General features: G+C 38.1%; 1 protein-coding gene across 8 annotated transcripts in view; it reads right to left on the bottom strand.

Moving 5' to 3' along the window:
• Positions 1 to 68: 68 nt before the first annotated feature.
• Positions 69 to 13422, bottom strand: part of LOC311096657 (transforming growth factor beta-1-induced transcript 1 protein-like) — a 135133-nt gene continuing 121779 nt past the window's right edge. For all 8 annotated transcript variants that reach the window (XM_084135936.1, XM_084135940.1, XM_084135943.1 and 5 more), the window contains 3 exons: positions 12802 to 12883; positions 1450 to 1598; positions 69 to 777 (listed from right to left, as the gene is read on the bottom strand). In XM_084135936.1, coding sequence (XP_083992062.1) covers positions 511 to 777; positions 1450 to 1598; positions 12802 to 12883 — 498 coding nt within the window. In that variant the 3' untranslated portion in view covers positions 69 to 510. The remainder of the gene's footprint in view (positions 778 to 1449; positions 1599 to 12801; positions 12884 to 13422) is intronic.

The following is a 13422-nucleotide window of genomic DNA, read 5'->3' as shown; positions in this document are numbered from 1 at the left end:
ATAACTTGATCCACTAACTAACTAACTAACTTGCTGCACAGCAATAATAACCGACAAACTTCAGACAATGCCTTCGAATATGCTTTAATCATGGCCGGAGGATCTCAGACAAATATCAGAGAGAATCCCACCAGCAAAAAAGAATACAACAGTTTTTATAGAATAGGAGCATGTAAAAAAGTGACATGATACATAACATAATTTACATACAATTTGATTGGTTCTTTATATGCAAACCCTTCTGTTACTAGGTAGAAGCAAACTTAGCAAATAATAAAAAAATGCAAAAGTTTAGACGTTCAGTTGATTGCTCAATATGTCATGAGACTATTCTAGACAGTATATTTTTGATACTGTCTGGTCAGCATCTCAGAATTTTCCATCGACACAAACATTTTTCAGAGTACATTTTATCCAAGGGTTTAAAATGTTAAGAAGTAAGGAAAAGAAAATCCATCACAGTATGAACATTGCATGAGTACTAAGTTTCATCATCTCTCTTCGTTCATCTCAGCCAAAGAGTTTGATGAAGCAGGGGTGGCAGTATGGTTTGCTGTCCTGCTCTTTGAAGCAGCCCTTACTAAGGGGTTTCAGGCAGAAGTGGCACACCAGATGGTGTGGGTGAAACTTGGCACCCATCGCGGTGACACAGCGCCCCAGGATGGGTTGCTGGCATGCCTGGCACACGCTGCCTCGGGACTGGTGGTAGTGAGCTTCACATAAGGGTTGGCCCTCATGCTCAAAGAAACTCCCATTCACAAATGGGCTATAGCATTCCTGCAGAAAGTAATGAAGAATACACGTTGTGTGAAGTTACTAACAAAAGAGAAATAACCATTTCTCAAATATATATGATATTTATATATATTATGATATATATAATTATGATTATGATATATATATATATTATTATTATTTTTTTATTATTACATTTTTTATTTTTTTATTTTTTTATGTCAAACAAAGTATTCTTGGAGGACCCCCTTAAGAAACACTTGTACTTGTCTTGAGTAAACATTTGAGTGAGCTCTAAAGTGCTTTGCTGTACATTGCTGCAGTAAAGTAAATTTGAGATATATATGTGTATTATGTGTCTTTGGATATGTTACAAAATAAAACAATACTCTTTGAAATAATTGTATTGCATTACATTTTTTTTAAAAACCCAATTTTTTTTTTACTTAAAATATTCTTCACTAACAATTATTCAGTTATTTGTAAAGTACAATGCCATTGTAAAAATAAATAAATAAATAAATAAATAAATAAATATATTTTCAACGTAGCTAGCTACTTTTGTACTTTTTTTTTAGAAGGGTAGCTTTACTTTATCTTAACTACTTTAAATTATGAGTAGCTTGTAGTTTGTTAAACTACAGTTTTAGAGTAGCTTCCCCAACACTGTGTGGTATAATTCTCATTGTACCAAAGAATCCAGCACCTACTCACCCTACAAACAAAGCATTGTGGATGCCAAAGAGCACTTAGGGCTGAGATGTAATTCTCCATGATGGGCTGGGAACAACCCTGACAACGAGAAGCAAAGAGGGCTAGAAAACACTGCTGGCAGTACTGCTTCCCTTCACGGTCATGAAAACCTGGGAAAATAAGCCTACAGTTATTTGTCATCCTTGAAATCAACATCGGCAAGATAATTCCTCATTTAAAAAAAGTTATTAAAATAATTATTATGAAAATATATATATGTTTCGAGTTATGAGCTAAATGTTGTTTGTCACTATTGCTGCATTCACGCATTCAAACAATTAATCTTTTTTTCATTGCCATCTGGCACAGATCGAATCTTGAGATAGGATTTTTTGCCGTTTGATTGGAGCACTTTTCAAAAATTGTAAATCCGATGTGTACTTAACATCTGGTCATCTGATCGGTAAGAAATGAGAATTAGAAAATGCCGGGCAGTCTGGTTGAGGAACGACCACTCCCGAGAAGACAAAGGACCTTCCTGGAAATTATTATTTGACTCTCTTTTGAGAAACTAGTATCCCGAGTCAATCAGCTCCCCAATGTCATCTCTCTCTCATGGTGAGATCACTAAATAATCACCAAAAAATCTATATGGTTTAATGTGAATAATTATCATACAGTATTATACTGTTACGAACTGCTCCGAGACACGAAGGTTGAGATCCAAATGCAGCTTTAATTAAGGGGCAATCCAGACACGTAATCCAATATACAGGCAATAGATCAAAACACAGGCAGGCCGTCCAAACAAACAAACAAACAAACAAACAAACAAAACAGGCAGGGGTCAGAGGCAAAAGAGTAATCCACGAAACAGGCAAAAAATCCAAACACCAAGAGACATGAAACCAGGGGAAAACGCTCGGAAATGCAGTGCAACAACATACAAAACTTCACAGTGAGTGAATGAGTGACCATGGTATAAATAGGCTGAGACTAACGGGGTGATGAGACACAGGTGAATGCAATCAGTGATGATGAGTCCGGGCAGTGAGTTATGGGAAATGTAGTTTGTGAGGGAGTGATAATAGTCTGGTGTGGAGTGCCCTCTGGTGGCTCTCAAGGGCACTCCAGCTGGTGACCGTTACATATACATGTTTGGTATAATTTGAAATGACTCAGTGTGACTGGTACAAATGTCTCATTCCCAAAAAAGTAAACCAAAAGGTAATAAAGTTCTTAAGAGTTTAGAGATTGCACACAAAGGAGGGTGTGTCTTCCAGGCAAATGGCCAAAAGGTGTAAACTCTGAATGCAAATTTCCATTGTTAGCAAATGTTTCCATGTGAAAGAAGTTTCTGTCTATATAAAGAAATGCAACAAGAGGCACAGAGTGATTTGTAACTCAAATTAGCCCGTGATGCGGAGTGTATGCAGGCACTCTGCATCATGTATTTTATAATGTCAGGTTCGCATCTTCTCTCTTTATTCCAGAGCATTTGATGTTTTGTATTTATTATCTTTGAACTGATTATGAAATTGGCATGATAAATGTACCTGACATAATAAATTGTTACATTTCATTTTATTCTGAATTACTCTGACATTATTTTCTCTAGTGAATTAAGTGAAGTCTTAGGTTTCCGTAAATCTGCATCCAGGGTTAAGTTTATACTAGATCCCAGAGTAGATGCAGCATGAGGCACATCTGGTGGGATTCTAGATTCCTGACTAACTGCTTGATTTTGAAGTTGTTATTCAGTTATCTTAATGTACTAGTCATAACCTCTGGTTATTGTTTGGGCTTTAACTAAGTTGTTATATGGGCGACTGTAGGGGGCTACATGGGTACTTTTTAACAATAGCAAACGGCCGGCGCGAGATTCTCTCAGCGACATAGCTTCCTAATGAACGAGTAAAATATAAAAGTAAAGAGTTAAATAGAATAATCAAATGTATTGCTAAACTATTATATATCTCATAGCACAGGAGTTGTGCTGTTGTTCACATGACTCTGATGTTGTGGTTACAACAGGGTGTTGAGCCTCAGGATGTTGAGCCTTTTATATTGAGTTACGTCCTCTACATTCCACATTTCAGGCGACAGAATGTGTCTTGCTGAATTCAACAAACTTTACAACAGGGGTATACTATCTAGTTTTGGCGTTGCCCACCTAACTTCAATTATGCTCCCCATGACATTCAGTTTTCGGCTCCTGTGTTGAGTTAAAGGGCCCCTATTATGGATTTTTGAAAACTACCTTTCATGTAGTGTGTAACATAGCTCTAAGTGAATGAAAACATCCTGCAAAGTTTTAAATCTGAAAGTGCACCGTATATAAAGTTATTGTCTGTCAAAAGTAAAAGTCGACTCTGAGTCAATGAAATGAATTGTTTTTCAAACAAGTCATAGGTCATTTCGTTGTGACGTCAATATGAGCATGATGAGAAGATTAGCATAATGCCCGCCCACTTATTGCGTGCGCAGACACCAGGGAAAACTTGAACCTCAAACCTGCAGCTGATTCCTGTGGATACTGGATAGCATCATGTCGAGAAGATGGCGCTGTGCTCTACAATGTGAAGGTAAAGCCAGTTTTTTTTTTCACTGCCCAAGGACGAGCATGTGAAGAATCAGTGGTTAAAATTAATCTTTACCATGATATCACAGCAGTATAATCCTAAACTTTTGCTGTGTTCCCTTTATCTCACTGACGACTGCTTCTCAAATCTCGGAGTTCAATGCAGGATTCACAAACAGCTTGCTCACGAAAGATGGTGTTCAAAATACTTCGTTTTGAGTTTTATGTTGTGTAGGTCTCCTGCTAACTGGCTAACTCACGTTATCACTGTCTTAAATACTTATGCTAATCAGTTTGTGGGCCACTATTACCTATAACTGTGTCTATTAATGCAGATTGTCTGTCATTCTCACTACTTTGAGGAAAGATTAATCATGGAGCAAGATTTGTTTTACCAACGTTTATGTTACATCAGTCATTCACATCAGTCATTCACGCTAGAGCTCGGCTAATGTATACATTGCATACATGCACTGTTATTGATACAGTTTCCACGTGTTCACAGCAATATATTACAAAAATACTCTGTAAATAAATTAGTACAAGTAAAATAATCGGTTTGTTGATGAACATGCTTGCACTTGTTAATGCTGATGGTGAGGAATTACAGTTGCAACATCTCATAATGTACCTCAAACTGAGTAGTGTATCACTGAGAAACGTCCTCCTCGAGTCTTCCTTGCCATGGAGGTTCGGGTTGAATAACTAGTTCTTCCAGTGTTTCATCATCGGACTCGCACTCACATTGATATGGTAAAATGTCATTGTTCGTTACTGTCTTTAGTTTAAGGTGTAGGAAGCCTCAGGACAGCTGACGTTGTAATGGCAATGGCCGTTTTTGTTTTCGACGCACGCGCTGTACCGGTTAAACCAATCACAACAGACTGAGCTGTCTGGCCAATCAGAGCAGAATAGCTTGCGGAAAGGCGGGATTTAGCGAGACTGATTCATTTGATGAGTCATTTGAGAAATGTGGTGATGTTCAAATGTATATTATGAGGAAATTAAACTGTTTTTTGACCTTTGATGCATGTAAACCTGTTGTAGGAGACTCCAAAACAACATTAGGAAACTTTAAAAAAGCATAATAGGGGCACTTTAAGAATTCATTCTTTGTTGAAGAAAGGATGCTAGTTCATGCATTCATGACCTCCAGACTGGATTATTGTAATGCAATAATTAACAATCTACAGTTAGTCCAAAAAAAAAAAAAAGCTGCTAGAGTACTTACCAGGTCAAGAAAATATGATCATATAACCCCAATTTTATAATTTCTACACAGATTACCTTTAAGTTCTGAATCAATTACAAAGTATTACTTACTTATAAGGCCCTAAATGGTTTAGCTACTGTGTATTTAATCGATCTTCTATCACCCTATAATCCATCATGCTTTTTAACCCTCTAGGGTCGGGGCGCATTTTGGTGGATTTTTTTCACATAGCAGCAAAATCGACCTTTGATACTCTGTCATTCATGGTCATAAAGATAAAAGCAATTCATCATTCAAAACTGTAAAGGGTGACGCTTTATATTACAGCCCGCAAAGTACTGTGTAATTAAAATGAATTTACAGTGTAACTTTTGGTAATTATAATGTACCTATTAAGTACTTACGTGTAAGTATAAGGGAACAATATGTACAATTTTGAGAATAAAGGGGTAACAACCAGGAAAATGAAAAATGTATTTATACTGTAAGTATTTTGAACTAAGGGGTACTTATTCTACTATTATGATACAACAATCTTACATTTGGGAGCAATTTAACAAAAACATATATTGTGTACCTTTTTGTAATAATAGTATACCAATGCATATAGGCTTTTTAAAAATTACAGGGTACATATCTGTGCATTTATAATTATTTTACTCTCTAAGTAATTATTTTAACAAAAGTGCACTGAAAATTATTGCAACTTTTGCTTAAATACTGGGGAAATATACTCTTGTTCCATGTAGATACAGGGTAAGTGTGACATCTGCGGGCTGTAAATTAAAGGGGTGTTTGTTACCCTCTTGTTCCATGTAGTTTAAGGGTAAGTGTGACATTGCAGGCTGTAAATTAAAGTGATGCTTGTTACCCTTTTGTTCCATGTAGTTCAATACATGGAACAAAACACAATAAAAATAAAAATACAAACACACAATCTAATATCACTGACTCTGAAACCTTTATTTGAAAAACAACTTAATTCAAAACAGATTTACAACACTTCTTATTCATTTAAAAAAAAATTTTTTAAATGAACATTTAATTTCAAATGCTTAAGTCTTGACAGAAATTAACACATTTTCTCCCCCTTTTTTCTCTTGCTTGGCTTCTTTCTCTTGTTCTTCTTCTTTTTCTTTCTTTCCACTGATGAATCTTAAGATGAAATCATACCTCTTGCTATTCTGTATTCTGTATTAAAAGAAAATACAGTACACCCAGAAATACATCCCCAACATTTATTCATCTTTTACCCTCATGCCATCTGAGATGTGTACGTACGTCTTTCCTTCTTCAGATTAACACAAATGAAGGTTTTTAGAAAAACAAATCATCTCTGGGAATACATACAATGCAAGGTCATGTGTTCCTATAAGTTGGAGCAACAAACAGCACATACTGCAATGACTACAGTAATCCATATGTCCCCAATTGAAGAATCAATGTCTTCTGAGGTGAAACATATGTGTTTGAAAGAAAAATACCAATATTCTAAACTTTTTAAACTGTAGACTATCGCTTCAGACCAACTGCCAACGCCTGACGTGAACGTAACGTGAAGTGTGATGTGAGAATGCCGAGAAACTCACACGAAAGTCAGATGCCGTCAGTTTTTGTTTAAAAAAAATATTGCTCAACAAAATACAAACAATAACAGATAATAAAAATGAGAAACAAACAAGACAGGAGGAAAGAGACGCCAATTTCACAGTGTGCTTACGTCAAGCTTCATTTTGCACTTCACAACGTGATTACATTTACGTCAAACGTGAACTAGACTCACACATGGTGACAGTTTGTTGGAAACGAAAAGATGAGTAAATTATGAGAACATTTCTGGTTGTACTGTATTTTCTTTTAATACATAATACAGAATAGCAAGAGACATGGGATACCTTCTTAAAATTCATCAGTGGAAAGATTGTAAAAGGAGAAGAGCAACAAGAGAAGGAAAGCCGCAAAAGAAAGAAAAACAAAAGAAGGAAATAAATAAAAATTAAAAAAATATTTTAGATAAATAATAAGTGTTGTAAGTCTGTTTTAAAATAACTTGTATTTCAAATAAAGGTTTCCGAGTCAGTGATATTAGATTATGTGTATGTATTTTTATTGTTACCCTGTAACTTCATGGAACAAGAGGGTAACAAGCATCACTAATTTACAGCCCACAATGTAACACTTACCCTGTAACTACATAAAACAAGAGGGTAACAAGCATCACTTTAATTTACAACCCTCAATGTCACACTTACCCTGTAACTACATGAAACAAGAGGGTAACAAGCATCACTTTAATTTACAGCCTGCAATGTCACACTTACCCTATAACTACATGGAACAAGAGGAAATTCATTAAACCACATTTATCAAAACAACAATTTACATTTACATTTACATTTAGTCATTTAGCAGACGCTTTTGTCCAAAGCGATTTACAATTTAGGACTAAATTAAGCGAGTCATCGTGAAGAGGCAAAAACAGTGCAAGAAGTGCTCAAAATACGAAGTTCAGACATTGTTCAGAGTAGCATAAGCCCGACAAGGGAGGATTAAAGAAAAAGGAAAGAATTTTATTTTTATTTTTTTATGAGATTAAGTGCTCACGGAAGAGATGGGTTTTCAGCTGTCTTTTGAATGTTGTCAGGGATTCTGCATTCCGGATGAGGGTGGGGAGAGCATTCCACCAGCATGGAACTGTGAATAAGAATGTTCTGGAAAGTGATTTTGTGGCTCTCTGTGTTGGAACCACGAGACGTCGCTCGTTGACCGATCGTAGGCTTCTGGTAGGGATATAGACTCGTAGGAGTGACTAGATGATGGTCCGTGAGGTGGGATATGTGGGATGTCTTGGTCAGCTTCATTTTGGAGAACATTTGCTCTCATGAGTAGGTGCTTTTGAACATATAGACATGATGCGTGCAGAGTGAAGGTGAAGCTGTGGCATTGATTCAGGGAGTAGAGGTGCAAACTCAGCTGACTTGCACCGGGTCTTTAGATGAGTATTACATTGCAATTTGATGAATTCCAACTGCAAGTGCTCAGGCACAGTGTCAACATTAACTGCAAATGGACTTGCAGGTCAAGACTGAATTTCTGTCTTTCAAAATCAGCAAATCTCCTGCTGAATTCCACGTTCAGTGTGTTCGATTTGTCGGCATACTTCATTCGGTAACGGGATGGTGACTGTGTCACTGACTGACTGACAAATAGGAAAGCGAGACAGGTTACCTTGGCGCATATTGCCCTCCAACAGACGCAGTTTCATTTGAAACGCCTTCACGGAGTCCCTTCACAGCTCCCTCACTTTGACTGTCCATGCGAGTAAACATGTTTTGTGTTTTAGTTCTTTGACTTTAAACAGCTCCGCAGTTCCATTTCCATGCTTCCATATTGATCATGTTTCATTTCTAAATGCCTTCTTAGATTATACTCTTTGAAAACCACAAGTGACTTTTGACATATGAGACACATTGGCTTTTCTTTGTATTCACAGAATAAATCATTCCCATCTTGGTTGGAATTGTCAATATCAATCAATTGTCACAATCCACTTTTCTTTTTTAGCCATTGTGCTAGCCACCTTTAAAGTCAGATAGCATTTACGTTGTTTACAGTTATTGGCATATTCTTTGATAAAATTAGCAAGTTGAGTGAAGTGCGACAACACCACTTGCGTCTTAATGTTGTAATTGTCACAGACGTATCTATAAACAGTGCATGGGCCACATTAAATTGATTATCAGAATTTGTTGGCGGGCCTGATTAAAAGTCGTGACATGGCCTGTGGGCCTTGTAATTGACACGTGAGTTAGGTCCTTCTATTTTTTCTCTGAAATATGTCTCTTTAGTTTTCAGTGGCATTGCATAAGTTTTAATTTTTACACTAAAGGTGCATAAGTTCTGATATGATTTATTATCCACTTTTTATAAGCGGTAAGTAGAAGAATCTGAGTACAGATGCCATACTTTATCTATATCCAATGCAATGCAGTGATATAACTAGCAAATTCTTTGAACTATGACACTACAAGCAAGAAATTTGCCACTAAAACAACTGTATCCATAGGATATATTCTTTGAAATTCGGCCATGTTTTGGTCATGCTCTTCACAAATGTGCATGGACCCAGATGATTTCTGCTTGTAGCTGTTACATATTCCCTGTGTGTGTTTGTGGACTTATATGTTACTTCCTGTCTTGAGTGCCATGTTGTAGTTCTATGTAGTTTTCCCCCTTCGATTAGTCTACCCAGGTGTGTCTTGTTACCTCATTATCTTGTTAAGCTTGTTTTCTCATGTATATATATAGCCCTTGTGTTTCTCTTGTGCTTTGTCATCGATGTGGCCTGCAGAGCTTGGTCCACCATGGGTGTCATCTGTTAGCATCACCCCAGCCACTGGTAGGGATGGGGAAATGAAGCCTCATGAATCACTGAGGCTTTCCCCTGACTATTCCGGGAAAAGATTCAAAGCTTCGAGAGTGTCGAGAACAGCGCCATCTGGTGCTTATTTAAAATAAAGCAGCCAGAAGCCTGTGTTAGAAGCTCTGGCAGATGAAGCAACCACAACACACTCCATAGTTTCAATGTTATGTGTACAAATAAAAGCCTTACATGTTTGTGTTTGATTTGTTCATTAAATAAATTAATTTTCTCTCCTCACAAACCAATCAACCAGACTGAGCCAACAAGGATTCGTTAAATAAGATCTGGGGTTCGAGCCTTCTGACACCCAAAGCGAAAGGCGCACGTAAATTGACTCTAGTAAATTGTGTCGCATGTGCAATATGCACATTGAAGCTTCAGTGTCATACGTAACATCACTAGCCATTGGACCAGTCTCATGGTGAAGAGGACTCATGTTCAGCTTGGCGTATATGCTGCTGATATCCCGAGGCCGTCGCCAGTCTCAGCGTTCTCAAGCCCGCAGGCCGCTATGGACTCAAGGCCACTGATCTCAGCGTTTTCAAGACCGCCCGCCGCTACACTCTCAAGCTCGCCATTCTCAGCGTTCTCAAGCCTGCCGGTCTCAGCGCTTTCTAGCTTGCCGGCTGCTCCGCCACCTTCCCGGAGGAAGATATTTTGTCTTTTGTTCTCCCTGTGGTGGCTACTGCCATTTTGTGTGTTTGGGCTGCACACACCTCGCCTGTTTCTCCCGAGGCGGCGGCATTCTCTTCTGAACTCTGTGTCCTCTGATTCCCCTGTTACAGCTGTGGGTGCCATTTCTGAACACTCTCTGTCCCCAGATGTCTCTGTTACAGCCATGGGTGCCAATTTTGAACTCTCTGTGTCCCCTGAAGCCCCTGTTACAGCTGCGGATGCCATTTCTGAACTTTCTGTGTCTCCAGATGTCTCTGTTACGGCCGTGGGTGTAATTTCTGAACTCTGTGTCCCCTGAAGCCCCTGTTACGGCCGCGGGGGCCATTTCTGAACTCTCATTGGCTACGTTTACATGTACAACTTTGTTTCAATCGGACTGAATTCATTACGATTGATGAATCTGAATGTAGTGTTTACATGAACGCTAAACATGTGATCGGGTTAATGTGCACGCGCACAAGCTATGTATGTCACAAGCTTCAAATCGAAATAGATTTTTTGACATGCGCACTGCACGAATATACAGAGTTTCCCACTGTTTGTGCATACTAACTATTCTCCTACATTGGTTCTTTATTTGTTTTAAACAGCGCACTTAATATTTATCAATTTCTGGTCATAATATGGAGTAAATGAGCATATGAACCATTGTGCCATGCTGCTTATATTTATCAAGCAGTAAAAATGCCCCTGCCCGCGCCCAAAACCAGATTATTTGGTTGCATGTAAACGAAGCCAGTGTCCCCTGACACCTTTGTCGTGGCCACGGAGGCCATTTCTGAACCCTCTTTGTCCCCCGATGGTGCCGTTACTGCCCTAGAGGCCGACTTTGAGTTCCCTGTGCTCTCTGTCAGCATTGTTATGGCCACAGACACTGAATTTGAACTTCCTGTCTGCTCTGACACGACCACGGAGGTTCTCCCTGAACTGTTTGCCTGCCTGGACACGACCACAGAGTTTGCCCTTGAACTTCCTCGCCCTGTTATGGCCATAAGGGCCATCCCTAACCTATCTATGCTCTCCTTTTCTCTTAGTTCTCCAGCTCCACTGTGGTGGTCCTCAGCTACGCCTTGGTGACATTCAGCCCCACCAGCTACGTCGTGGTGGTAACTAGCACCATCTTCACTGTGGTGGTCTTCAACTCTTCAGGCTCCTCTGCTCTGATGTGGTGGTTATCTGCTCCGCCATGGGGATATTTTGCCCAGTCTACTCTGCTGTGGTGCTCTTAAGGGAGGCTCTGTTACATATTCCATGTGTGTGTTTGTGGACTTTTATGTTACGTCCTGTCTTGAGTGCCATGTTGTAGTTGTTTGTACTTTTTCCCCTTTGATTTGTCTACCCAGGTGTGTCTCATTACCCCGTTATCTTGTTAAGCTTGTTTCGCCATGTGTATATATAGCCCTTGTGTTTAGTTACCCGTGTGCTTTGTTACCCGTGTTTCTCCTTTTTTTTTGCTTCTTTTTGTTTATTAAACACTCCTCACACTTAGATCATCGCCTCTGCCTGCTCACTCCCAACATGACAGTAGCTATATCTGATATTCTCCTCTTTTTGATCTCTGATATTTATAACCCACTTAAAAAGCTTCAATGGCCCTCTCCAAATTGGCACCCTAAGCTTTCGCAGTCCACAGCTCCGTGACTGGTAGCAGTGTGCTGCTGCGGACTTGGCAGAAGTGTGCATCAAGGACGCATAGCAGCCTCAAACTTAAAATGATTAATGGAACACTGTACGGTCTCATGGACGTAATGAATATGCATATACATGATGGCTATTGTAAGTCCACAAGACCACAAGTTCACATGAGGTTGGCATTTGGGAAAGGGCCAATGTTGGCTACTTTTTGTTGGTAGCTTGTAGTGCAGCTAACTACTTTTTTTTCTTTTCTTTTTTATGGTTGCTGGACTGAAATTTAACTGCTTCATATTATGAATATCTTGTAGCCTGATTATTCAAATACCATCTCAAGACCATACATATTTAATTATAATGCATACTGGATACATTGATAAAAGAGAAATAATCTAATTTAAAAAACCCAATACTGAAATGATTGATAATCAACCATAATTGTTTTTGTTTTTTTGGACAATAATTTTTCTAAATCTATTAATTAATTGGGTAACACTTTATTTTAAAGTGACATAGTTAGATGTTACTACATGTACTTACTCCGGTAATATTAGTAGATTGTGCATAATTACAAGTAACTAATCATAAACCAAACCCTGACCCTATCTGTAACTCTATATTAGGTACATGTAGTAATTACATTGTAGTAATTAAAATTATTAGTACGTCATAAGTAATATAATTAACTATGTCAACTTAAAATAAAGTGTATCCATTAATTGATCTGCACATACTATTATCTATTCATCTGCATGATTAATTATTCGATTTATTAATATCTCAATGGATTTCTTTATTTTTTAAAAACTCAAATATGGTCTGAAATCAGCTACCTTCATCACCCCTTACCTTCATCTCCAAATGGACAGCTGCATTTCACACAGCTAAAGCATTCTGGATGCCAGTTTTTGTCCAGCGCAGTCACCATTTTCTGAAAGGTAGAACAATAGGGACAAGGTAAGAATAGAGCCAGATAATACATTAAGCTATGGGAGTTGATACTGATTTACAAATAAGGATGACCAACTTCATACTACACATTTAGGGGGAGTAATGCCAAAAACAATGTACTGTATGAGAAAACACTCAACAAATCTGTAATCTTTTCTCTGTGTTCTAATGCTGTATTCCCTTCTTTCTTTTATGGACCACAAAAGGAGAATTAAAAAAAAACTAACTCACGCTAATCCATATAATGGCAGTGAATAGTGACCAGCATCAAGCTTTTTAAAAAAAGACACAAAAGTATCACAGAATGATCCCATGCAACATGTGTAGTATATTCCAAGTGTTCTGGGGTATACAATATCAAATTTTATGTATAATTTATAAAAAATTCTGGCGTTGGTCTTTGCACTGTTATGCAACATGTGCGTTCGTGTGACTCTATAAGCGCCACAGTTCACTCTGTCTCACCCAGGAAAAGCACACAAGTTGTGAAAAATCAAAAATACAATGCCTAGAAATCCC

The sequence above is a fragment of the Abramis brama genome (assembly GCF_963993115.1).
Source record: "Abramis brama genome assembly, chromosome: 14".
Classification (NCBI taxonomy): domain Eukaryota; kingdom Metazoa; phylum Chordata; class Actinopteri; order Cypriniformes; family Leuciscidae; genus Abramis; species Abramis brama.
This window is presented reverse-complemented; position numbering and strand designations above follow the sequence as displayed.